General features: G+C 48.7%; 1 protein-coding gene across 3 annotated transcripts in view; it reads left to right on the top strand.

Annotated features, from left to right (window-relative positions):
* Pax5 (paired box 5) overlaps positions 1-25,857 on the top strand; it is a 194,812-nt gene that overhangs the window by 42,954 nt on the left and 126,001 nt on the right. For all 3 annotated transcript variants that reach the window (XM_027931013.2, XM_027931011.2, XM_027931012.2), the window contains one exon: positions 19,981-20,156. In XM_027931013.2, coding sequence (XP_027786814.1) covers positions 19,981-20,156 — 176 coding nt within the window. The remainder of the gene's footprint in view (positions 1-19,980; positions 20,157-25,857) is intronic.

The raw sequence follows: 25,857 nt of genomic DNA, 5'->3' as shown, positions 1-25,857 counted from the left end.
ATAGTTGGCTCCAGAGTATCCTTACCTGCCACTCTGGTCTGCCTTTCACAAGAGTGTCACACAGGATTGTGCTGCTGTGTTGCTGAGTGTCCCTGGGAGTGTCCTAAGCTCTCTCTAGCATGTGCCTTCAATTCCACTTTTTTCAGTTCTGTGCTGAGCGGTTGAACACAGGAGGACTTGGCTCAGATCTGTTTTATTATTCAGGTAGCCCATTTCTGAAGTTCCCTCAATGCTGCTGTGTACACTCCCCTGTCACACCCTCAAGCTGATGATAGCCTGGTAGGCACAGTGGGCAGCGGGTGTTCAAGCCCAGCTGGTCCTCTTAGGAGCTGTGTGCACTATGGCAGTGAAGTGCCTTAACTTCTATGACCTTTGTTTTCCTTACCTGTCAAAAAAGGATAATAATTTCTATTTTTTCTGATAACTAAAAAGTATTACCTATGATATTTTGACCAGCACAGCAAGTTTTGGAAATATCAACTAGTATTTTTTCTATTATCAGAGTAAAGTGTTTTTATACTGAATAAAGATTCTTCAAGATGACCTAGTCAAGAAACTTCTAAATCCTCAGCTTTTTCATTTTTTCTCTCTTTTTAAAAAATGGTTATTTTATTTATTTTGCTTCGTAACATAGCAATATTATATATAATTAGTAATAATTAATTAATAATTTATATAAAACCCAATGATAGGCTAGGATCAGAAGGGGAAAAAAAAGTAACAACCAGATTTTCTACTGACAGAATTTTAGCCTTATGCCTCAGAAACTCAAATAATTGAAGCTCAAGGAGGTAGGTAAGAAGTCTGGGTTTCTCCTCCCCTTTCAGTTTTGCTTTGCTGTGTGATCTCAGTTGAGTTTCTGCCTTTTCTGAGCCTTGGTTTGGATGCACTGAGCCTGGACAACCCTTCCAGCTCCTGGTCCTCTCTCCTCCCTCCCTGCTGCTGCTCCCCCGCCCTCCTCCTCCATCTTCTCTCTCTTCGCTTCCTTTCTGTCTGAGACACAAACGCCATTCGGCACTTTTGAATGGTACTTTTGTTCAGCGAACATCTCTTTTCTGAAAAGGACGATTGGTCAGGTTTGTATCTTTTAAAAGCTGGCACATTTTATCAGTTAAGAACCTGCGTACCTCTTTCTCCAGAGACAACCTTAAGGAGGCAGACAGAAGAGGCAGAGGGGAAGGTTTATGGGAGACAATGGAGGAAACCTCTCTGGAGTCCTAATGCATGATCCCTCTAGCAAATGCTCTTCCCCTCCGCTCTGAGCATCTTCCAGCTTGAATCCATTTATAACCTGTGTCTTCCTCTTAGCTTCCTGCAGAAGAGAGGCCTAAGAGCAGAGTCTGTGCCTGACTCTGTTCAAGGCCTCTTTGAGATGGGGCTTGGAGCACTGGACTTGGAGGGGCAAGGTCCTTCAGTCCTGGCCCACCTCTCCTTTGCTGGTGATCTTGGGCAACCCATTTTAGGCCTCAGCATTCTTACTGGCAAAAGAGAGCAGAATGACTTCCTCAAAGTCTTGTCTCAAACTGTAAAGCTCTGAGTGTCCAGGAGAATATCCCTGTAGTTCATCTCATGTACCTGCCCTGTGACCTTGGACAAATTCCCTAACTTTTCCAAGGGTCAGCTGTCAGGTGTGTGAAGCCAGCATGATGATCTTCCACATCAGATGTAATATACCTGGCTCAGCTCTATGCGGTGGCAAGTGTCTAAGTCTAGGTTGGGGACTTTTCCCTCCCCCGTTCTTATTTCCTCACAGCTGTTTTCCTGAGTTTGCATAATTAAACCACAAGCTTCTGAAAAAGGGCTGCCCAGTCTGAAACCTAACTGGCCATCATCCTCTGTGAGCTCTTGGGCAACTCGCCTAACTTGTGCCCCAAGTCTCTGTAAATGCAGGTGGTCCTAGTCTGCTTCAGAGGGTCGTGGAGATCAGATCATGCCATACATGACTCTGCCCAGGAGAAAATTGTAAATTCTGCCAGTCCTTGCCCCCCAGTACACCCAGACTTGGGACTCGGGTGGACAGAGCCCCAGCCACCACCTTCTTTAAGTCCCTCCTTGGCAGGTGAGGAAAGCCGGGCAGAGCTGAGCGGGAAGGGAATCATTCAAGGTCACAAGGGTCACATCTCAAAACCTTTGAGGAATGTCGGGGATTCCGCAGTTCCACTTTGCACGGAGAAGCGGCGGCCCGGGGGAGATGAGATGCTCCTCCACGGCCCTCCGTCCGGGTGCTCTGGGGCGCCGCCTCCCCCGGGAAGAGGGCAAACGCCTCCTAGGAGGGATCTGGATTTTCCGGTGCGATGTGGAAGGAAAATCAATTCAACCGCTGCCGAACCGGGCGCAAAAGAAGGCAGCGCGCGGCGCCCTCGGGAAGGAGGCCGCCCGCCCGCGCCGGGCCTCCGCCGAGCATTTGCAATTTAATTGACATTTGGCGGCAGGAAGCCAATCAGTATAAGTCAATTGACGTTCCGAGATAAAACTAATCGGCGGCCGGGCGCTCCCCCCGCCAGCGCGGCCGCGGCTGGGCCTCGGGGCGCAGCGTGGAGGCCGCGGCGCCGCGGGCCGGCCCCGGCAGGTAATGGCGCTGGCGCGTGTCTCGGCCCGCGAGGGGGCAGCCCGCGGCCCGCTGATTGCCGCGCAGCCCACGGCGGCCGGGAGAGGCCCGTAATGAATGACTTTATTTGCCGGGGCCCTGCTGAGAACAATTGAGTTTGTTATGGTAACAACGGATGCCAGCTTTCCGGGGCCCCGGGGGGCGCGGGCGCGGCAGCAGCCGGGAGCTGGGCAGCCGAGCAGATGATACGCACCGAGGCCAGGGGCGCAGGGGGCGGGGGCTGGGACAGAGCAAGTGTCAGACCCGAGCCTGGCTGGCGAGAAGAGGGCCTGTTTGGCCGCCTTGGTCCGAGGTGCGGGATGAGTGATGGGCACACCGTGCAGAATTGCGATGGGAATTCGTTGAATTCCTTGCTTGCTGTTGGACTGGCCAGTGTGCGCCTGCCACCCCTTCTTTCCTCTGCTCTCCAGCCAGGGTTGATTTCTGATGTTGTTGAACGATGACCTGACATCAGCTTTTTATCTTGCACCATGGAAAATTAGCAAAAAGTACAAAGCACCCCTTCTTTGAATGCTGTGGCTTGGGGAGTTGGGGACTGGACTTCAGCCCTGCCATATGTGCCCCTGTGCCCCGGAGAGATAGCCTTCCTTTCTCTATCCCATCCAAATCACCATGCTCTGTGCCGTGGCTCTTCCCTCCATACCCCCACAGAGAAGGCTGCCCTCAGAATGGCTGCCTCTGAGCCCCTACAAGCTCCTATTGAATCCTCCTCCATCAGACCATGGGTTCCTACCTCCCATTCATTCCAGCCTGGGTCTCGCAGCAGATGTGGAAGGAGCTAGTGTGGGTGTGGACTTCTTCTTTGTGGTCTTGTTTTCCCCTGGTTACAGATAGTTTTGTTTTGTTTTTTGGTGCTGGGGATTGAACTCAGGGGCGCTTAACCACTGAACCACATCCCCAGCCCTTTTTTGTATTTTATTTACAGATAGGGTCTTGCTGAGTTGTTTAGGGCCTGGCTAAATTCCTGAGGCTGGCTTTGAACTCATAAGCCTCCTGCCTCAGCCTCCAGAGCTACTGGGATTACAGGTGTGCACCTCCACACCCGACTCCTTTCCTCTTTTGTTTTTTTTTCTTTTATCCTTTTCCAGTTCTGTTTTCAGGTTCATTATAACTCACTGCTAACTCCACAAACTTCAACTGAGAGCCAACCATATGTTAGGTACTTTGGCGTAACAGGTCCCTGCCCTTGCTGAACTTCCTGGCTCATGAGAGATGATAATGTGGTGTATGAGATAAATATGTCAGGCTCCACTATGGGCTGAGCATTGACCGAAATTCCCTGAGTTGGCAGACTTTAATACGGGTTTACTGAGATCTTTTACCTTTGTTGTTGTACTCAGTGATCCCTGGTGCCATCCAGTGACAGTCACCCCCATTTACAGTTATACAAACTGATGTACAGTAGCATGTTTAAGAAGCAGCAAGAAATTGTGGAAAGGGTCTATACTGGGAATCCAACACAAGTTTTCTGTGTGAACCTCGTCCATTTCCTTCCCCTCCTTGGGCCTCAGCATCCCTGTCTATAAGATAAGGGAGTTAGAATTGACAGTCTCCAAGGGCCAGTTGAGTGTGAGTGGTCAGCAGCGAAGATGGAGCCAGGACTGAGGTCTCTGTGCCCAGCTCCCTGCTCTCTGGTCTTGCAGTGTGACCAATGGAAAAAATTGTCCCCCTTCTCAGCTTTCCAAGGCTGACAGTGAGATTGAAGTGCCCATGATGTGACAGGCACTGTGCTCACAGCAGCTTCAAAAAGTGTAAGTACTGTTACTGTTTCCCTTTTGCAGATGGGAAAGATGATGGGTTTAATATCCAGTCCAAGGTCACAGAGCCAGTAAGTTAAAGGCTGGGATTGAAACCCAAGCAGTCCGTTTGCAGAACCTCTGCACTGAACTGCTCTGCTAGTTGGCTGAAATAGGATAAACCCCAACACCCTCCCCTGTTCTCACACCTTAACCTGGGTCTTATCCCCCCATGCCCCACCCTTGCTCTGAGAGCTCCAAAACTCACTGTGTGCAGAGCAGCAGGTGTGTTGATTTTTTAAAGGTGTCTTTTCTTCCCTTGCCTTTTCCTCTTTGCCTTGGATGAGTGAATGCTCCAGCAGGAAGGGGAAGTTGCTGTGGAAATTGGGGTCCCTTCTTGGCTTAGTTCTAGATAATTCTAGTATTTGGGAAATGGTTTTCTAAAAAGGGTAGGGCGGGTGCTCCAGGTCTTTTAGGAAGAAGTTCTTACCATCCATTGTCAAGGAAGTTTGTTTTACAGTTGCTTTTGGAGACTGTCCTCAAAAGGTAGTCTGGAAAACTCTCTCCCCAGAGATAGTCCTTTTTCAGACAGATTAGGAAGATGGTCTTAATCTGGGATGATTCTAAGTGGCAGCACTGGAGAGGGCTTGGAAATCATACACAGTGATCTTATGCTTTCCTTTTTCTCCTTCCTTTCTCGGTGCTGGGGCTTGAATTCCAGGCCTCTCACATGCCAGCTGAGTGCCCTACCACCAAGCTACATCCACCACTATAGTGATTTTAAATATTGTCAACCTAACAACTGGGGATGTTTATGTGTGAGGTCCTGGGTTTGATCCTAGCACCACCAAAAACCAAAACCACCACCACCAGCAAGAACAAACCCAATGAGCCCCCACCCCAAACCAAAAGATTCTTTTTAAAAAATCCTGTTAACCCAGTGTCCCTCCCCTCTTTAAAACAAATATTTTATAGTACTTCCTTTGCTATCCTAAAATAAAATTTAGAGCAAATATAACCTACCTGCACACATAATCTTAAAAAATCAATATAACGCCCCAACTGCAACAAAAAGGGGAAAGAAAAATAAAATCATAATGAAACGATGTATTTCATTATGTAAACGCTCAGGCGTGACTACACCAGGAGACGTAATAAAGTAGTTAGTTGCTTGCACTTATGAGTTGAATCACCATGAGTTCAGCAGCTACAAATGTGGACAGCTGTGTTTTTTGGCAATATAAATACCTCTGGTGGTGTTGCCACCAGCAAACTGATTTTCTGAAATTGTGAACACGTCCTGATAAAATTCCAGCCAAAGCAAAGCATAATCTTCCCTCAAATGATGTGGTGGTTGTGTTCTGGGAAAGTCAATGTAAATAAAAACATGAAGTTTCCGTGGATATAAGTAAAACAGAATTAGGTTCATGGCTCCAATATGTATAAAGTTTTTGCCAATCTGAATTGACAAAGATGTGTGGGGTACAGGGCAGTTCTTGACCATGCTGGACTGTGCTGGGTAGCATCCCTTGTCCCTCCCTCTAAATGTTCTAACTCCCCTTGCTGGGGAGACACAGAGGATGGCTGATTTACATGTGGGGTCTGAAAGCTATAAGACCCTACAGCATGGGTTCTGGGCTCCCAGGCAGCCTCAGGCAGTGAGTGCAGCCCCACCTACATCTGATCCCTGTTTGGAATCCCTTCTGCCTGCTGTCTCATGCCCCTAAATTCAAATTCTGACCATTCGTCACACCATCTCCTTCCTCCAGGAAGCCTTCTCTAACCTCTTCCCTCCCATACGGGACAGGTCCTCTCAGACTCTTGGTTCTCACTGCAGGCTGCTGGGGGCTCTCTGAAGTACCTTCCCAAGCTTGGACTATACCTCCATCTCTAGGCCTTGTCTTTGGGCCACAGACTGAGGTCTCCGAGGCCCGAGTCTGGCTTGCCTCACAGGGCTATGGCTTAGGTCACAGCACCTGCAAAAGACAAATGCATGCTTGAACCAAGGGATTCGGGTTAGCTGGGCATGTAGCTTCATACATCTTGTCCTTTATAATTAGGCAAATGTTTTTCTCTTGTCCTCAGCCACTGATGTGAGATGCCTGCTGTGCACTGGGTACTGCCTTGCTTGGAGCCCACCAGCTTGCTTGCTCTGACTAGTGCTGCAGATCTGGTGTGATTTATTGACCCCATTGCACAGATGAGATGAGGGAAGTGCAAGGCCACACAGCTGGCAAGTGGCAGAGCCAGAGCTTGCACCCTGGACTTTACCACCTTTGTCACTTAAATGCTTCCAGGGCAGAGCCTCATTTGCCTATCTACAGGCTCCCAACTTGGTGTCTAGCACTGTGATCTCAGTGGTGAGTAGGGCTTCCCAAGCCAGGCCAGGGAGGTGAGCATCAGGTGTCCCTAGGAAAGGATTGGTCATTGTTTCTTAGGAGGTTACCAAGGAGCAGCTGTTACCTGTGTTTCTGTTTTTTGTTTGTTTCAATAAAATTTCTGCTTTTCCCTCCATTCATCTACAAGTATTTACAATGCCCCTGCTGGGTGCCAGGCATTGTTTTGGATACTGAGGATGAATAGGCAATGAATAAGACAGAAAAAAATGTCCACATGAGTGACATTCCAGTGAGTGACATTCCTTAGAGGGAAGAGAGGAGGGAAAAGAGAATAAATATATAAGGAAAAGGAAGAGCAGACCCTTAATGCTCTTAAAGATAACAAAGCTGGGAGGAGATGGGGAGTGCGCTGGGGTGGGGTTCATGGAGTGAACTGTGATGGGACAAGGGGCCAGCTGTTTGGAATAGAGACTGGGGAATCTGGGAGGTGGGAAGCAAGGCTGCTGGAAGGTGGGCTTTCACTTTGTGAGGAAAGGTAGGTTGGGTAGCCCAAAGCCCCCTCCCTGCCCTCCGGCTGGCTTCAGCACTGGCTCCTCCCAGAGGGCTTGGTTATTTATGGCTTCTCCCCAGCTCCCTGTGGCCAGAGGACAGTCTGTTAGCGTGTTTGCAGACTCCACCAGCTCTGAGCAGAGCAAGGCTTATTTGCAAACTGTCATTGCTGCGTTCTTCTCCAGGGACCCTCATGCTGGGCTCAGCATTGCAATGCCAAGAGCCTCTTCCCCCAGGCAGCCAGCCGGGGGATTTCCCGAAGCATAGTCTTGGTTCGGAGTTGAGAAATTAAAATAAATGCCATAGCAGCGTGTTGGGCCTTGCTGACAGTGGGGAATGAAGTTCTCTCTGTTGACAGGAGCTCATTGGTTTATCATAAATTAGGGAGGCTTCAAGAAAAAGGGGAAACATCCTGAGTTGAGGGCCCCAGATCCCGTTAGACTTGTTAGTGTTCAGGTGACTTTGAGCAACTGCTTGTTGCACTCTGGGCCTCAGTTTCCAAGCTACGCAAGAAGCCACAGATGCTCTGGGAATCTATCCCAAGAATACAGTGATATGAATTGCATTTCAGAGATGTTTCTTTCATCCAAGTATTCAGGGACAAAATGGTTTACCTAGAATGGCTCAGCAAATATGAAATTGCTTTAAAGTTTGGCTTCAGGTGGGGTAAGAGGTACTGAGTCGAGACTCCTGGGCTCTCAGTCCCTCCAGGCCTGATAACTGCCGTGTGACCTTGGGCAAGCTATTTCCACCTCTCTGAACCCTTTTTCTCATCTGTAAAATGGAAACTCTAATCTTTTGCCCATCACCTGAGGTTATCATGGGAATCAAAAGAACAGGTGAACCGCTTCATGTTCAGCGTGGATATGTACATCGGAGTGGTGGAGATTGTTCTTATGATTGTGGTTGTCATTTTCTGATGTGCCTTTTCCTATCTAGGCTTACAGTCTTGCCAGTAGAATACAAGAATATGCCCCTACCATGTACAGATACCCAAACAAGTCAACTTGACTATAGAAATGGGAACTAACGGTGCTTCCATGCAGAATGAAGAGCCACTATTGTCATTTGTGCTAGCTTGATTCCTCTCCATCATAAATCCACCCCTCATGTGCGTATGTTTGTTGGAAAAATCACCGCGGATATACACAAAAGCCTCTTGAGTTCTTTTCAGCTGGGACAGGAGATGACATACGTTGGCAGGCAGAGGCTGATCTCTGTGTATCCAAGAGGAGTCGAGCCAGTCCGAGTATATCTAACAGGTCAAGCTCTGAAATGAAGAAGCAATAAGCCAGTGAAATGGTACTATCACCGAAACATGATTGATCAATTGAATTCTATCAGAGACAGTGGACAGTGAGATTAACTCAGGCCTGATAGGTTCAATGAGTTAAAGCATGATGTTCATTTCAGCTTCATTTCACCAGTCTTTGCTTGTGAAATTGGTCAATCAATAGAGGTTGAAGATCATATATATATATATATATATATATATATATCGGGGACCATCTTATGGGGAATATAATCTTGGTAGTTGGCTCCTGGCTGGGGCTGCCTGCTGCAGGTAATGGAGACGGAGCAGGGACTCCATCAGCCCCATCGAAATGGCCTGATATCTTCTCCAAATGAAAAGTATTTTTGGATCTCTGATGATTTATCTTTTTTTCCTCTCTCTCACTTTGATCTATGACAAAACCCATACCCATCTTGGAGAAATATAGTGATTTCTCCTGAAAACATTTGTGCAGTGATCAGATAGATACACTTCAGAATATGAATCTTCTTAGTTATAATGTCCTTGGGAGTAGGGGGAGAAATGAAGACAGTCATTTCAAAACTCAAATGGGGGTAATGCAAAGATATCAGAGTAAATATGATTTTTAAACCCTTATTTATTTATTTATTTCAGTGCAGCGGGGGATGGGAGACACAGGGCTGTGTGCAGGAGAGCCGAGAAAGGGCTGCATGCGAAAGTCCTTCCAGGTGTAATTAAAACGAAGCCTTTAGCATTCTTTGATCTCATTTAAAAGCACAATTCTCAGGGAAAAAAATCACCCTTTTGCTCCTAGTAATATTTCATTTGCTTTGGAATATTTTCACTGTGGTGGTTAACATCCCTCCTAATTAGCGTGCACATCTCTCTGTAAGGTGGAGTAATTAGATGCTACAGGACGAGGTAATGGACTTGGACAGTATGGATTATAGAGAACAGACTTGTCCTGTGTCAAGGCACAAGGTACTGCTTCCTTTTTGCCTATTCTTTAAGGTCGTTTTGATTCTTTTTTTATTTTGGGGGGTACCAGGGTGCTGAGCCCCAGCCCGTTTTATATTTTATTTTGAGACAGGGTCTTTCTAAGTTGCTTAGAGCCTTGCTAAATTGCTAAGGCTGGCTTTGAACTTGAGATCCTCCTGCCTCAGCCTCCAAAGATGCTGGGATTATAGGTGGCACTGGGCTCGTTTTGATTCTTTTACGCACGAAGAAATCCCATTGCTTCACACCAATACCCTGTGAGTTTCGATAATCTTTGTGCTGTTTGTACTTTGGAGTCTGTTAGGTTCTGGATACTGAGCAATGGTGCCAAGCAGCTAAACATCGAGGCTTTCCCCAACTCCTGCATTCCTATCATGCCAAATAATGGCCATTCCCCAGCACCATGCTTTCCAGGGCCACCAGGCTTTGCATATGCTGTTCCCTCTGCTTGGAATGCACCTCTCTCTGCCCCTTTCTGGGGCTAACTTCTTCCTACTCATTCTTAAGATTCAGGCTGTATCTTTCCCAGGGTATCCTTTCTGGACCACCCTTGTCCCTGTCTGTATTAAGCAGAGTGGTTTAGTGTAAGAGTTAAAAGCAGATTTTGGAATCAGTCTGCCTGATGTAGGATCCCAGCTCCTCCCCTTCTTAGCTATGTAGTCTGGCAAATGACTTAACCTCTCTGTGCCTCAGTTTTATCATCTATAAAATGGGAAGGGGCAACAGTGGACCAGGCACCCTAGGGCTTTTGTAAGGATTCAGTAGGTCAGGTGCTCAGAGTAGTAGTACCTCACCTCATAAGCTCTGAATACCATTTGGCTACTACCATTTGGATTAGGGCCGTCTGTGCTTCTTAAGCTCCCAGCACTCACTCCTAGCACTATGCTGTGATTATTTTCTCTCCCCCGTCGTCCACCCCAGGGCAGGACATGCTAAGCTCTAGTTCCAGGGCAGGGCCAGACACCCGGAACGTTGCTCAGGAATGAATGGCTCTGTGAGTCTTGGAACAGGGTTCAGAGACCTCACCACATAGGCCCAGCTGGGCTCGGGTCTGCGGTCTCGTCCTGGACTGTCTGGCTGTCTGGCTTCATCTTTGATGTCCCTGAGTGTGGAGTCATCAGTCCCTGGGGGTCCTTCCTTCTCCCACAGCCTGTGACTCATTGGGTAACACGCAGCACAATCAGATTCCCTCGAGTTGAACCTGAACTTATCTGGCAATTCTGCAATTTCGCGTTATCCTTCTCCGAGAAGAAAGATTGAGTGAAACTAATGGCTGAATAATGGTAGCTCCACTAGAATTTTCCTCCATGCCACTTTGATTTTTCTCAGTCTGCCTCTAGTTTAGGACAGGACTTACAAAGTCACCAGGAGTGCTGATTTGGGGCTGCCATGGGACATTTCCAGCCTTGCCACCCTGGTCCCCAGCAAAGGGTACTGCTTATAGTGGGTGCCCTATAAAAGTCTGCCAACTGGATGCGGCTCCCCTTGGCCTTACCTCACTTGGCACCTTGTCGCTGTTCATCCATGCTTGGCTCAGCTGGCCTCTCTTCCAGGTCCCCTTCTTGCTTATCAGTCCTCTCTGGCATACCCTCAGCCCCCAAAACAGGACCATGCAGAGAACAGAAGCTCTGATCAGTTTCAGGAGAAGGATGAATGGCGTTTTTTTGGTTGTCGTCATTAGTCTGAACAACATACGACTTGCTGAGGTTTGGTTTTGGTGTGAACTCCCGGAAGCTTGGAGCTCAGCTGAGCTCTGGTCATTTATCGTCCTCTCTGGTACAACATTTTACAAACTGCTTCAAATCTTAGAAGTAGGTAGAACATAAACCCTTGGTTGTTCCACTCTTTCCTCCTCTGAGATCACTGAAAGGGCAATTCATTCAGCCTTGGACTTGGATGCAGGTGGTTTTTAGGCTGAGACTTGATGGGCAGGGATGAAGGACACATCCAAAGAGGGAATAGAATGAATGGTGGCATTGGAGAGCATGATGAAGGGACACTCAAGGATTGACAAGTCACTTCCTGGGGTGGCACTGTGGGATGAATGGAGGGGTGACTCTGCCTAAGTGGGACAGATCATGGAGGCCTGGGGGACTTGGACTTTGTCCTAGGGGTCTTGGAACGGTTTTCCTCATGAGAATGATGATGATAGCAGCTAACATTGCTCCAGGAACCACAATAAGCCTGTTACAGAAGATGATCTCATTTAGTCCTTACAGAAGTCCTTACAAAATGCAGATGAGGACACTGAGGGCTTTGGTCCTGGTAGGAGGCATGAAGATCAAGAGGAGTATAATGAGCAATGGATCTGCAGACTAGAGGCCAAGGTACAAACCCCAGCCACAAGCTGAGTGAGCTCAGTGAATCAAACTCCTTTGAGCTTCAGTTTGCTCATCTGTAAAGGCGGTATCAGAGTCTGGGCATGGTGGTACATGCCTGTAATCTCAGCAACTCAGGAGGCTGAGGCAGGAGGATCACAAACTCAAAGCCAGCCTCAGCAACTGAGCAAGGTCCTAAGGAACTCAGTGAGACCCTGTCTCTAAATAAAATATAAAAAAGGGCTGGGGATGTGGCTCAGTGGTTAAGCACACCTGGGCTCAATCCTGGTACCACCCCCACACACACAAAAAATGATGTTAGAATGCACACCTCACACAGATGCTCTGAGGATCTAAGAAATGAAAGGATACCAATAATAATAATAATAATAATAATAATAATAATAATAATAACTTAATACCTGGCACTGAATGGTGCTCCATCCAGGGGCCCAGAGACCTTTGTGTTCCCATTGTCTCTGTCAGCCGCCTTCATTATTTCTAGGGAAAGATGAAACTCTCCCAATCTTTTTTTTTTTCCCCCTGTGTGTGTGTGTGTGTGTGTATGTGTGTGTGTGTGAGTGTGTTTGTGTGTGTTTTACTGGGAATTCAACCCAGTACCCTGCGTCTGCTAGCAAGGACTCTACCATGGAGCTACATCTCTAGTCCCACTCTCAATCTTAAATTTTGCTAATGTGGCCTCTGAACAAGTTCCCTGGCCCTTTCCCCTTTTGTCACCAATGGTCATACCTAGCCCCTCCCATGCAGATAGTCTACAGCTACTTGTCCCCAGCAAACTTCTTAAAAGTTGCATCTAAAATAATTTCTTGAAGTTGCAAATTAGCATGGTTCAATCTTGGTTGGATTTGCTTTTAGAATTAGCCACTGTAGTCACAGGAGGAGACTGACTCCAAGCTCCCTGGGCTTACTTGACCCAAGCTGGAAATGCCCTAGGTCTTAGCTGTGTACTCTTCCCGGTCACCATGGCTCTGAGCTGCTGGGGCAGATGCTCTGCCAGGATCTGGCTCTCTCTGTCATTCTCCCAGTGGGCAGTAGGCCCGGGAGCCCAGTGAGTGCCAGAGCTGTGGTTGGAAGTGGCAAAATGGCCTAACCTGGGGAGGCCTTGGGACCCTGGGCTAAGCTGGGAGGATAGTATTGCCTAAAAACAGTAATGGGATTTGGGAGTTATCATCACAATTTCAAAAAATGTCAGGATGAATTATAACAGTGAAGAAAAAGAGATTTCCTCCTGTCTCCAACTTTTTGTGAGATGCCCCCCCAACAAGCCTCTCCTTAAATACATGTCCATTTCTAAACCAGGTATTGGCAAGGAGAATGGGATGCCTCAGTGGACTAAGGCAATCATTTAGGGGGTGTAATGGATCATTTAGGGGTGAGGTCACCTACAAAGACTGCACAATCAAAATGGGAAAAGAAGTTAATGTAATTCCAGCGGCTCGGGAGGCAGAGGCAGAAGGATCATGAGTTCAAAGCCAGCCTCAGCAATTTAGTGAGGCGCTAAGCAACTCAGTGAGACCCTGTCTCTAAATAAAATATACAATAGGGCTGTGGCTGTGGCTCAGTGGTAGAGTGCCCCTGAGTTAATCCCCAGTATCTATCCCCCACCAAAAAAAAAAAAAAAAAAAAAAAAAAAAAAAAAATATATATATATATCTAGTAGGCAAAATCTAGGTTGATTTTGAAGGAGGAAAGGGTCAGAGATAACTCACTCAGCTTCCTTAGTTTACTGATGGGGCCTCTGAGGTCCAGAGAGGGAGAGTAACTTGCCAGGGCTCACACAGCAAATAAGAGCTGGGGCTAGAAGTCAGACTTGCTGGCTCCCAACACTTTTCCCCCTGAGCCCTGCCGCCGCCCTGCCATGCTGAGGAGAAGCTGTGAGGATGAAGGAGGCTCTGTGAGCACTCTGGATTTTGCCTGGGCCCTAAGGAGAAATGGGACTTGGAGTAAAGCTGGAGGCTGACCCAGGGGCTCTAGTCTCCTTTCTGGACTTCCAGTGAGGTTGCATCCCAAAGGCCATGATGCCAGAAGGGATTTTGGAGACTCCTGTTTGTTTTTATCTTTTTCCTCCCAGTGAGCATCTGCAGACATAAAGTGCATGATGATTTTTAAAGAAACAAACCAGAACCCTCCAAGAAAAATGCAAAACCCCCGAATCTGCTGCGCTCTGAAGAAAACGCAATGGGTTTATGATCTTTTAAGACACACAAGAGACAGCTTTCTCCTGACAGATGGGAATCTGAGGCTATTTTGCTTCCTCCCTCTTTGCGTGACCAGACCCGATTGTGTAAAGCTTTTAGCTTCAAAGCCGGGCTGTGAATAACATTGGTTTAACCTGAAATTTAAAGCCAGCATTTCTTTGCTCCCTGAGACGGGGCTTCCTGCCCCTTGCTCCCCTGAAGCTAGCTTCCAGAATGTTAATTCTACGAGCCATGGTTGACTAAGCCCAGCACTGGGTCTATTACATATTATTTGATTTGGAGTAGGAAAAAAAAAAAGATTTAAAGATACCTTGCCCCTGTATACCTTTGTACTTTCGCCCGGGTCTATCCGTATATTTAAACATACCATTCACATTGTGAGTTTAGATTTTTCTCCCCGGAATAAAATGGGTCCGAGCATTTCTGTAGCGATTCTGCCTCCAAGACCACATTCTCCAATTAAATCAGACAGCATATTTGCAGTGCAGCAGGAGAATGCAAGGGAAGCTTATATCAGGGTCCTGGAGGTTCAGACCTGCCTGGTGCAGGGGATGATTTTTGGTGTCCATTTCTGTAGCTGCCTCTGAGCATATAATCTATGTGATTCAGACTCACTGCACCTACTATGTGGGCATCCAGAAGCAGGTCATGTGTCCCTGCAATCTCAGACCCACGGACCTTTTCGTCAGAGAGCCTGTCTTGGTTGATACTTGCACCTGCACTTCCAATGATGTGGTGATGTGATGATGATGATGATGATTTTTTTTTTTAAACCAGGGATTGAACCCCGGGATACTTAACCACTGAGCCACATCCCCAGCCTTTGTTTATATTTTGTTTAGAGGCAGGGTTTTGTCGAGTTGCTTAGGGCTTCACTAAGTTGCTGAGTCTGGCCTCGAACTTGCATTCCTTCTGCCTCAGCCTCCTAAGTGGCTGGGATTACAGGCGAGCGCCACTACACCTGGCTCCAGTTATTTTTCAGTTAACATTCCTTCTTCATGAGGACAAAGGCTGCATCGGCTTTTGCCTATTGCTGTGTCCCTCACGTCAACATGTATTGAGCTTGGTTCAGGGAGGAGTGAATGAACGAGTGCGGTCAGGTGGAGGAGTCCTGACATTTGCAGACCAGACGTGCAGAGAGAAGGTGGTTGTCCCAGGTATTACAAGTCGTTCATTTATTTATTATCAAGTCATTCATGATTTTCTCCTGGAGGAGACACAGATGAATTGCCTGTAGTGTTTTCCCTGAAAGTAGCTAATAGCCCAACGTGGGCTTCAAGGATCAGGGGATTTGGCTTCTAAAATAAGGAAGAAATTGGTCAGAGCCCTAAGAAAGGGAGATGGAGAACAGGCTGGGGCAGGAAGGAGGGTGAGCTGGAAGAAGAGGCTGCCTGCAGGCTATGTCTGTCCTGGCAAACAGGACACAGGTCAGTGAAGAGTGGTTTATGTTCCTTCTGAGCATGTCACCTCTCCTGCAGGAGACGGGCTGACTCCAGCACCAAACACCCACAAAATGCAAAGCCTCGTCTTTGCCGGGTCCTGGTATCTACCAAAAGATGAGGCTTAGGAGCAAAGTTTGGAAAGGAGTGAGCAATTCAGTTCTGGGACTGAGAAATGAGAGTGTGGCTGTTTCTTCAGCCCCTAAACCCGTCCCCGGGCTCCCCATGGTTCTTTCAACAAGGCTCAGATCTTCAGTGCCCTCTGAGCTGTCCAGCTCCACCCTCCAGCCTCCCCACATTCTCCCTCAGTTCCTTTCCTGTCCTTATCTCAGGGCCTGTAGAGCAGTCTCCACCCCACCCTCGTCCTCTACTTCTAGTTGGAGCCTGACTTTCCTGGCTTCTGCCCAGGTGAGGCCATACCCCTCCTGGGTCGCAGGAGCACAGGAGTACATGCAGTATCCTCAGGGGAGGGTCCCCAAGGATTCCCTGTGCATACACTTAAGCCTGCCCTGTGTCCTGAACCTTTACTCTGTTGGCCCTACTCTGTGACCAGACAGGGACCCTGCCTGCAGGAATCCTGAGTGCCACCTTCCCTGAGCCTCCTCCGTGGAGGTGAAGCTCTGCCCCTCTGGGCTCTAAACTAAGAGCCCAGCCTATGAAGCCACTGGAGAGAGACGGAGCCTGGCCTGCTGGGAGAGGCCTCCCTCCAGAGGCAGGTTTGGCAGATCTGGTGGGGAAGGACAGTGGGAGGCAGGAGTGGGGCCTGGCCCACCTGGAGCAGAGTGAGGCCTTGGTGGCAGTTGGGTAGCAAGTTGACAGGAAGGAGGCTGCGTTAGGAGATTGGGGTCTGGCTGGCAGGGTGCAGGCTGAGAGGTTAATTGAAGTAGGTGGACAGGGAAAAAGTCTCTTAAAAACACATGTGGGCTCTGGTGGAGAGAAAGTCAGCAGGGCTCTGGGGACTGACGTTGAGGTCAGACTGTGGCAGAAGTAACTGGGGCCAGGATGACTGGGTGGAGCAGTAGCTGTGTAGAAGCAGGCTGGTCCATCTTCCTGTGTATGTGTGTGTGTGTGTGTGTGTACGTACATGTGCACATATGTGTACACATAGGTGCATAGGACTTTGAGAATAGGGCCATTTGTTGAGTGCTGACCAACAGAAGAATACTTCTGGCCAGACAGCCTGGGCTGGAGCTCCCACATCCTGCTAATCTTGGTGAAATTGTGGGGGAGTGGTCCTCATGGGGATGGGCCATGATGGAAGAAGGACTCTGGAGATGGTATCCTGTGGCTGGAGCAGGCGCCAGTCTTGCAGAAGACCAGCGTCACAGGCTGCCAGAAGAGGCCTAGGTTTATGTTGGGGATTTTGATCAGAGAGACCAGCTTCTCCCTTGGCCCACATGTTGGGGTATTTGGTCATTCAGGCTGTGGCTCAGCCTATGACATCCTCTTGGGTCCAAATGGATGTGGGAGGCTGGGGAAACGGCTCCGTAGCAGAGCACTCACCTGTGTGCCTGAGGCTCTGGGTTTAATTCCCAATACTGAAAAAAAAAAATCCATATGGGATCTGTGTTCTCAGGGGGTTTGTGAGCCACTTCTGAAGACCCTTCTGTAGAGGGTCAGTATGCATAGAAAGGCCAGTATGCATAGGAACACCCCAAAATGGTGTCTTTGTTCAAATGTCAGACCCTGCACTGCAAATGGGCAGGGGAAGAAGCACCAGGTTCTGGCTGAGCCTGGGCCAGAGTGAAGTGACATCCTGCTGCCTTGGTTTGGCCTGATCCCCCACCTGGTGGGGATTTGAGAGGCTGGAGGAAGCAGAGGGCAGCACTGTGCTGGCAGGGGAGGGCTGGACAAGGCCTGCGGAAGGGCACCTTTCAGTAGCAGCCGAGCCATGCTGGTGCCCCTGCAGCTTCCCACCAGTGGAGGTGGATGCCCTGCCTCTGGGCCTGCGTTTCCATAGCCCTCTGGTCAGCTCTGCAGGGGCAGCATGGTCCCAGAGAGCCCAGGGGGATGATGTGGCCCCCTGAGGCCACGTCCTTGCAGGGCACCTTTGCCCTCCCTGCTTGCTTTCATTGTGAACAGGTCAAGTCCAAGATTCACAAAAGATATTTCATCCCATTTTTTAAAAAATGTAAAATAATTATTTCTGTAGACTAAAACAGGTAGATGGTAACTTTTAGGCTCACAGCAGTTTTAAACTTTGTTACTAGATCTTATTGAATACAAGGGACATGACTTGGCAACTTTGGTCCAGGACTTTTCTTTCTTTCTTTCTTAAATATTTATTTATGTTTTTTAGGTATAGATGGGCACAGTGCCTTTTTTATTTTATTTATTTATTTTTATGTGGTGCTGAGGATCGAACCCAGGGCCTCGCATGTGCTAGGCGAGTGCTGTACCACTGAGCCACAACCCCAGCCCACTGGACTTTTCTTTCTTGGTAGGCTTTTGATGGCATCTTCAATTTTATTACTTGAAATTGATCTGTTTAAATTTTCTATGTCCCGATTCCATTTGGGTAGGTCATATGTCTCTGGAAATCTGTGGATGTCTTTGAGATTTTTCTATTAGAGTATAAATATTCAAAATAGTTTCTGATTATCATTTGTATTTCAGTAGCATCCATTGTGATATTTCCTTTTTTATCACAAATTTTAGTAATTTGAGTTTTCTCTCTCTTTCTCTTTGTTAGCTTGGCTAAAGGTTTATCAATTTTATTTATTTTTTCAAAGAACCAACTTTTTGTTTCATTGATTTTTTGAAAATTTTTTTTTTTTTTGTGGTTGTTTCAATTTCATTGATTTCAGCTCTGATTTTAATTATTTCCTGTCTTCTACTTCTTTGGGTGTTGATTTGTTCTTCTTTTTCTAGGGCTTTGAAATGTAATGTTAGGTTATTATTTTTTTTTTTTTGGTGACTTTCTATTGTTTTAATGAACCATTTGCTTTTTAATTGATAACTTATAATATTTTCTTTGAAATGTAAGCATAATCACCAGAGACTTGCAGTGTGAACAGCTAACACAACAGGACCCAGAGAATTTAAACATGTACTTTTAAAAATTACATTTTAGGCAATCCAGATTTACAAATTCAAGTAAAAAAGCAGCTGTGAACTCTCTCTCCACTCCACCTCCTCCGACCACTCAGTTCCAACCTCTGAATGGATAACCACTATATATGTTTCTTCCGCATCATTCATATCTGTATCTTTTATTTTATAAATATTTTTCATAAAATATCATATTTTGTATAATAGAAAATTAGACAATATAGCATAAGTATATATTAATAATATAAATATGATATGAAGTCATATGTTTTTCCTTTTTACATAAACATTGTGTATTTTACACACTGTGCTGTGCTTTGCTTTGCTTATTTGTTACATAGCAAAGTACATTAAAGATCTTTCTGTACCAGTTCCTAGAGGGAGTTCTTATTCATCTCGGCTTCTGTACCCTTTTTCTTTATGCAGGTATGCCACAGCTTATTTAACCAATCTCTTGTCAATAAAGTTTGGTTTATTGCTCCAAGTTTTTTGTTCCAAGAACCCTGTACATGTATCACTTGTTATATATGTAAGTCTAGCTATAATATAAATTCTCAGAAGTGCAGCCACTCCATCAAAGGGAACATGTACTTGTGATTTTGATAGCTTTTGTCAAATTGTCTAGCACAGGTGTGCGACCACCCCCACCAGAATTGTATGATTGCCCATTTCTCTACAGCCTTCGCAGCACAGGGTGAGGACATCAACTCCAAGGAGGGTCTTCAGTATAGGAGAGACATTAGCATCTGGTGTCTAAGCCACTAAGCAAACCTGAGCTCTAATCCTCAGGCAAAATCTCATTTGATCTCTCTAGGTCTTGATTTTCTTGTCATTTCAGTAGCATCCATCCCCAAAATGGAGAAAATAATAATTTAGTGGATGAGTCCATTTTTTGTTAGCACATAATGAAATACCTGAGGATGGGTAACTTTATAAAGAAAAGAGTTTTATTTAGCTTATAGTTTTTGAAGTTCAAGGACATTGTTCCAAGCCAATTGGCTTGGCTCTAGTAAAGGCCTCATGGCAGATGGTACCATAGATGAGAACACATCTGAGGGGAAGAGATCACATAACATCACCAGATGGGAAGCTAAAGAGGGGAGAGGCCCTCCCAATTAGGCCCCACCTCTTCTGTACCATCACACTGAGGACCAAGCTTCCAACACATGATCCCATAGGGGTCAAACTCAAGCCTCAGCCTAATCATAGAAATACGTTGGGGGTCACTGAGTGGATAGATGGGGTGACATATATATAAAGGGGGTTTGCATGGTGCCTGGCTTGTGCCTATGGGAGGTTGGCTCTGTGGTCACCAACAGGTGACCTAGGACCAGGTGGCTCCTTTCTCGTTAGGGAGGGAGCTGGGCTCGAGGCTCTCTTGGGCCCTTTTCCCAGTCTCAGGGTCTGACCTGTCTTCCTTTAGCACCTTGTGTCACCTCTACTCACCTTTCCTCTTTCGTGCCATCCAAGGTATTCAGGACTCTCCGGTGCCGAATGGTCACTCACTTCCAGGCAGAGATTTCCTCCGGAAGCAGATGCGGGGAGACCTGTTCACGCAGCAGCAGCTGGAGGTCCTGGACCGCGTGTTCGAGCGGCAGCACTACTCAGACATCTTCACCACCACGGAGCCCATCAAGCCCGAGCAGGTATGCCCCTCGCTCAGCTGGCCAACCCTGCCACCGCAGTGCAGGTCACTCTCCCAGAAGCAGAGGCATCTGGCAGGGTGTGGAGAAGAGCCCGGTGGGTTCTACTGCGAGTACACTTTTCACTGTTTTGGCCAAGCTTGGCCAGTCACAACACCCCACGAGGTCAGAGGGGCGTGTTTGGGGCTCTGAGGCTTCTTGCCCTGGTACCAGTGTCTCTGACCAGCCAGGGGCACATGACTTGTCTGGCTGCTCTGCTGTTGCTGATGGGTGTCCTTTCCCAGGGCTCTTTGGATAGGAGTGTATGATGACCTTCTGGGCCAGTCGAGGTAATCTTGGGTCTTTATCCTTTCAATTATGGTGATGGTCAAAATATGTAACCACCCTAGGGCCTGGGGGCTCTCCAGTCAGTAGCACAGGTGGGCAGGTACTAGAGAGGACCCCACTGCCAGCCTCTCGTCAGGTCACCTGTCATGCTTTAGAGATGGAATCCAGGAGACTGGAAGGGAAGGAGTCTCTCACTGGACAAGCTCCCACCTGGATACTGGAGGAGAGGGAAGGAAGCAGGAGGACTTCCTGACTGGACAGCAGGCCGCTGTGCCTGGGCAGAAGGGCAGTCACTGCCTGTGGCTGCAGAGGAGGCGTTCAGGGCCTAAGTAAGGTCCCTGCAGGACCAGATTCAACTCAGGACAATATTTCCTGATGCCCCGTCTGTGCCAGGATCTCGACTGGTTCCTTGAGGCCTGGGCAACCCAGACTTGCTTCCAGCTGTTGAGAGGACCCCTTTAGTGGACCCCGTGGACCTAGTCAGGGAGACCCTGTGAGCAGTAACTTTCCTAGCTGGTTCTGGTGGTAGACATTGGTCTTGCTGAGCTTCCTCTAGATGCTATTGGATGCTGCTTCTGAAGTTTTCCCAAGGAGCCCTTCAAAACATGGCAGGCCATGTGTGCAAACTCCCATGGAGAAGCAAGGTCCTAGAGATCTTGGGCACCCAGGAGAGATCAAGGCCTACAGAGCTACCATTTTATGACACTCTGGCTTCCTCTGGGCAGTTCCTACAAGGGTTTTTATAGCCCATTTAGCCACCTAGTTTTCAGATGGGGAAACTGAGGCTCAGAGAGGCAAAGCGGCTTGCTCAAGGCCACCCTTATGAATTCACTTAAACACCGATGAGTGTCTATTATGTGCAAGGCACAGATTCAGGCACTAGGGGTCCATCAGGGAACAAAACAGGCCTGGGCCTGCCCTCTCAGAGCCTACAGACTTGTAGGAGAATCACAAAACATGAGAATTACTCAAAGGGCCATGGACCGTGGGTGGGCTTGGTGCTGAGGAGATATCTGAGGTTTTCCAAGAGCCTAAAGCAGAGGCCAAGCCAGCCTGGAGGCCACCGTGGGAAATGCCCTTACACTGAATCTTGAGACGTTTGGGCAGAACAAAGAGAAGAGATATGGGGTGGGGGGAACTGCCTGGCAGAGTGAATGGAAGTGCAAAGGCCCTGAGGTGAGAGGGAGTATGGCAGGGGTGGGAGATGGAAAGAGAGCAGTGTGTCTGGGACTCAGGGGACAGGGTAGCAGGTGATATTGGAGAGAGGGGCTGGGCTTGTAGACTACAGTGAGGATGTTAGCCTTTCTCCTGCAAGCCGAGCCACGCCTCCCTTGGGAATGATATGGACGTGTGTGGGGACAGAGCTGACCCCATGCTCTAGAGCCTGGGCTTTAGGGAGAAGAATCTGCTTCCATCACAGACAGCCTCGCTCCATTGCTCCAAGCCATTCTGAGAGGTGGTGGAAACCACATTTCACCTGTCACAGGAGGAGAGGGAGGGAGGACTTTATCAGGAAAACTTTCCAGATGAGACCACCTTTGCCTTCAGAGTCCAGGAGAGAATGATCTTCTAACCATTGACAGGATCACATAATTTTAGGGGTAGCAGGGACAAAGGAGGCAAGCTTTCAACTCCCTTATTTTTAGAGATCCAGAGAGAGAACAGAGCTTCCTGAAGTTGCCAAGCAAGTTCATGGTCAAGGGCAAGGGTCCAGAGCTCGGCACAGCCTGACCTTCCAGCATGCCGCTGCCGGCCCTTCAGTGAGGCCCGTATTTACTAACTGCAGACATTGAGTGTCAGAGTCTCCCTCTACCTTTCCCATGATTCTCGTGGACACCCAGAATCTGTGTCCTATTTCATTTAGCTTAGGGTGTCCAGGAGTACTGGGCAGAGGCTGCAGGGCTCTGCAATCAGAGGAGCCCAGAAGCCACCCCGGTGCTCATTCACCTACTTGCACAGGTGTTCATTGACACCACCCATTTCTTACGTGAGGTCTGTTGGGACAGAGGTGATAGTCAGGCATCAGCTCTGTCCGGTCTCAGAGCTTCTGAGCCATAGACTCAGCTTCTGTGTCATGGACTGAGAAGCCACAGGACAAGGAAGAAGGTTCTGTGGGTCCTGAAGTGTTGAAAGAGAGGGAGAAGCTGCCTCAGTTGGGAGCGTCCAGGACATTGGCGTGGTGGAGGCGGCACCTCGTGGGGTTCCTGGAGGACACGCCTGATGGGTTCATGCTGAGATGGGGGACATTACAGGGAGGAGACCTGAAGCACAAACTTCAGGACCTGAAGGACTTCACTTCTAGCAGTGTCCTTCAGAATGGCACAGGCACGTCTGCGGGCCTGTCTCTGTGCGGGCTTTGAGGCAGGGCCTGCGGGCAGACCCGGTGGCAGGATAATGACTGACTCAGTGTTTTCTAGTTAATCTGCTTCACCTCCCTGTAATGTGCTGTAATGAGGAGAGATGGAAGGTGAGGCTGCGGGGCTGCCCTCACACACAGGCACTGGACTATGAATGACATACCCTCGCGCCCGATTCTCAGTAGCTTTGGACAAATGACAGCTTGAGCAAGGGCTGCAGATGGGGAAGGGATGCTTGTCAAGGGTACAGGTTCCCTGAGCCCCCTCTTGCTCGCTCCACAGGCCTTGCCTTGTGGGGCCTGGAGTGGCACCAGAAGGGGGCCCTGAGCTGCTGCCCTTGGAGGCCGGTCACCTCTTCCATTTGCCAGCAGATCTAGCTGTCTCAGTCTGTGTCTCTGTGGCCTAGTGGCCTAGATGGTGGCTTGCTGTCACCTTCATTGAGCAGTGTGGCAAAGAAGAAAGAGTACCTACTAGCCATGGAACTGGGGGAGATGATTCGAGTCTTGGCTCTGCTCTGTCGAGCAAATCACTCTTTTTCTGAGCCTCGGTTTCCTTATCTGTGCTGAGGTCATCACGATTTTGGTGAGGGATAGAGCAGCAGCAGCAATACCTTGCTACAGAGACCTTCCTCACACAGGCAGGAGAGCCTTCAGTCTTCCAAGGTCTTTCATTGGATCTTCAATTTAAATCCCTGCTGAACAGGTTGGGTAAGATTTGTGTGTCCCATGGTACAGATTAGAATTTTCCCCAGATTGTTCACCTCATTTTCAGGATTGTTGAGGCCACAGGGTTGGACTCTGACCTCAGAATCTTCTGACCTTATGTTGTGTAAGATGGTTCCTTGGGCCTCCATGCCCCTGGGGGGTGTCTAGGGATGGTTCTCTGACTGACCTGCTGCAGCCAGAGTCTACTTGCTATTCTAGGACCCCCAGAGACTTGCACTAGCTTGAAGAGGTCTCATCCTGCCAAATCACCCACCCCACCAGCTGGGAGGAACTGTTCCTGTTCAAGGCCGGGCTGGGGTCCTGCCTGTCACTGCCATGTGCTCAGGGCCCTCCATGCTATCTTGCTGCTTTTCCCGCCGAGTTCTGCCCTAGGTGGGTGGACCAGGCTCAGGCTTTCATAGGGAAACTTGGTAAACCCTTTGCCCTGGCTGAGGGGTTAACAGAAACCAACTCCTGGGGCAATGAAATGCTTCCTTTTCAAAATGGTTATTGAAAAAGCAATTGTTTTCCCTACATGTGCAGTGAGTAAAATTCACCTTGGAGGAGAAGAGGGAAAAAAAGAGAGAGTGAAGCAGTTGTTGGTAGAGAGAGAGAGAGGGAGAGATGGAGATGTGTGTGTGTGTGGTGTGTGTGTGTGTGTGTGTGTGTGTGTGTGTGTGTGTGTGTCCAGCAGTGGAATCTGTCTCAGTAAAACTTGCACTGATGCTGTCGTGGTCACCAGCCGGCTCTGGCGGAGCAGGTCCCTCCTCCGGCCACCACAGGAAGGCGGCTGAGCGCAGCCTGCCGTATTTACTCTCGGCAGACTATTAACCAACACCAGGCTATTAATCTGGCTTTTGAGCCTTCACTAAAGCCCATAAAAGCTCACAGTTGTCAAATGGAGTTCATTTTAATTTCCTTTCAATCACAGTAAATTATTCAGGTGATAAATCAGCTGGAGCAGCCTCCTGGCTGTAATAGAAACCCTAATTCCTGGCTAATTATCCAGCCCATTGCTGCCAACAGATCAATACCGGCGCAAAATGGAACGGGCCGTGGGCCCTCCCTCCCATCGGGCCAGAGACGAGAGACAGCTGGGGAAGGGGGACGTGCTGCTGACCTCTTAGGAAGTTCAAAGGTCATAGGGGGTTAACCCGGGAGAAGCCTGTCCCCTGTCTAACAGAGAAAGCCACCAGAAGTGCCTCCTGCTCTCGTGAGCCACTTTGCCCTCTGAACGGTGGCATTTCTCCAGGTTGGTGGGCCAAGCCAGGTTCTAGCATTGCCCACTCCCGTGGGCTTCCTATTCCTAAGAGGGGCTTGTTTGCCTTTCCCAGCGTGACCGAGTGTGGTCATCAGGAATGGCCTCAAACTGACCATGAGTCAGAAAAGGGGAAAAAGATGAGGCTCCGGACACAGTTCCTTCCAGGGAGCACGTTTTCCTCTCTGGTGGGTCCTGGTCCTACCAGGAGGAGATGGAAGAGGGAGCGGAGGGGTGGGGCCAGGATGGAAGAGGAGAAGGCTTCCTGGAGGAAGTGCGGTTAGTGTCTTGAGGGGAGGGTGGAATCCAGATCAGCCGGAGCCGGCAGAGAGTTGGCTGGAGAGAGCATTCCAGGCCAGAGGAATGGCGGGAAAGAGGAATGGTGGGGGCAAAGGTCTGGAGGTGAGAGTATGGGAGAATGTGCACCCAGTGAAAGGAAGTCAGGGACCATGGGCTGGAGAAGCAGAGGGGACCCAAACCCCAGAGGGCCGTCTGTGGCCTGGACTGTTCCACCTGCCTTGGAAGCATCCTTCCCTGGGGCCTCTTATCCTGTCCCTGATGCTACAGTTGGATCTTTCTTCCTGAAGTCTCTCCCCACACAGGAGACCCTGGTGGTTTCCCCCACACTTGAAACCCAGCTCCAGACCTCCCCCCCCCCCCCCCCCCCGTGACCCTTCACTGCCCCATGTCCCTTTGCTTGCCCATAGAAGCTTTGGCTCTGGTCATGCCTGAGCCCTCACTGCCCTACATGGGCTGGGCTGCTCTGTGTTGGAGGGCACTGCTGACCATGGCCTCACCTCTCCTGGAACTGGCATGTGTGTGCATGTGCATGAGCTGTGAGCACCAGGGTGACTCTGCCGTGCTCTGGCAGGAACTGCAGCTGTTATTACTTTCTTAATGTTCACACTCTAAGCTCCTGCTCACTGTTTCCCTGCGTGGACATTCCTTCAGCTTGTTTCTAAATCCTATCTGCCTGCCCTCAAAGGTCTGTATTGACTCATTAGCCTGCACCAATGTGCTCCTTGTCTAAGCTCATAAATGCATTTAAAACAAAAATG

The sequence above is a fragment of the Marmota flaviventris genome, chromosome 13 (genome assembly GCF_047511675.1).
Source record: "Marmota flaviventris isolate mMarFla1 chromosome 13, mMarFla1.hap1, whole genome shotgun sequence".
NCBI lineage: Eukaryota > Metazoa > Chordata > Mammalia > Rodentia > Sciuridae > Marmota > Marmota flaviventris.
Note: the sequence above shows the minus strand (reverse complement) of the source record. Positions and strands in the feature narration are given on the sequence as shown.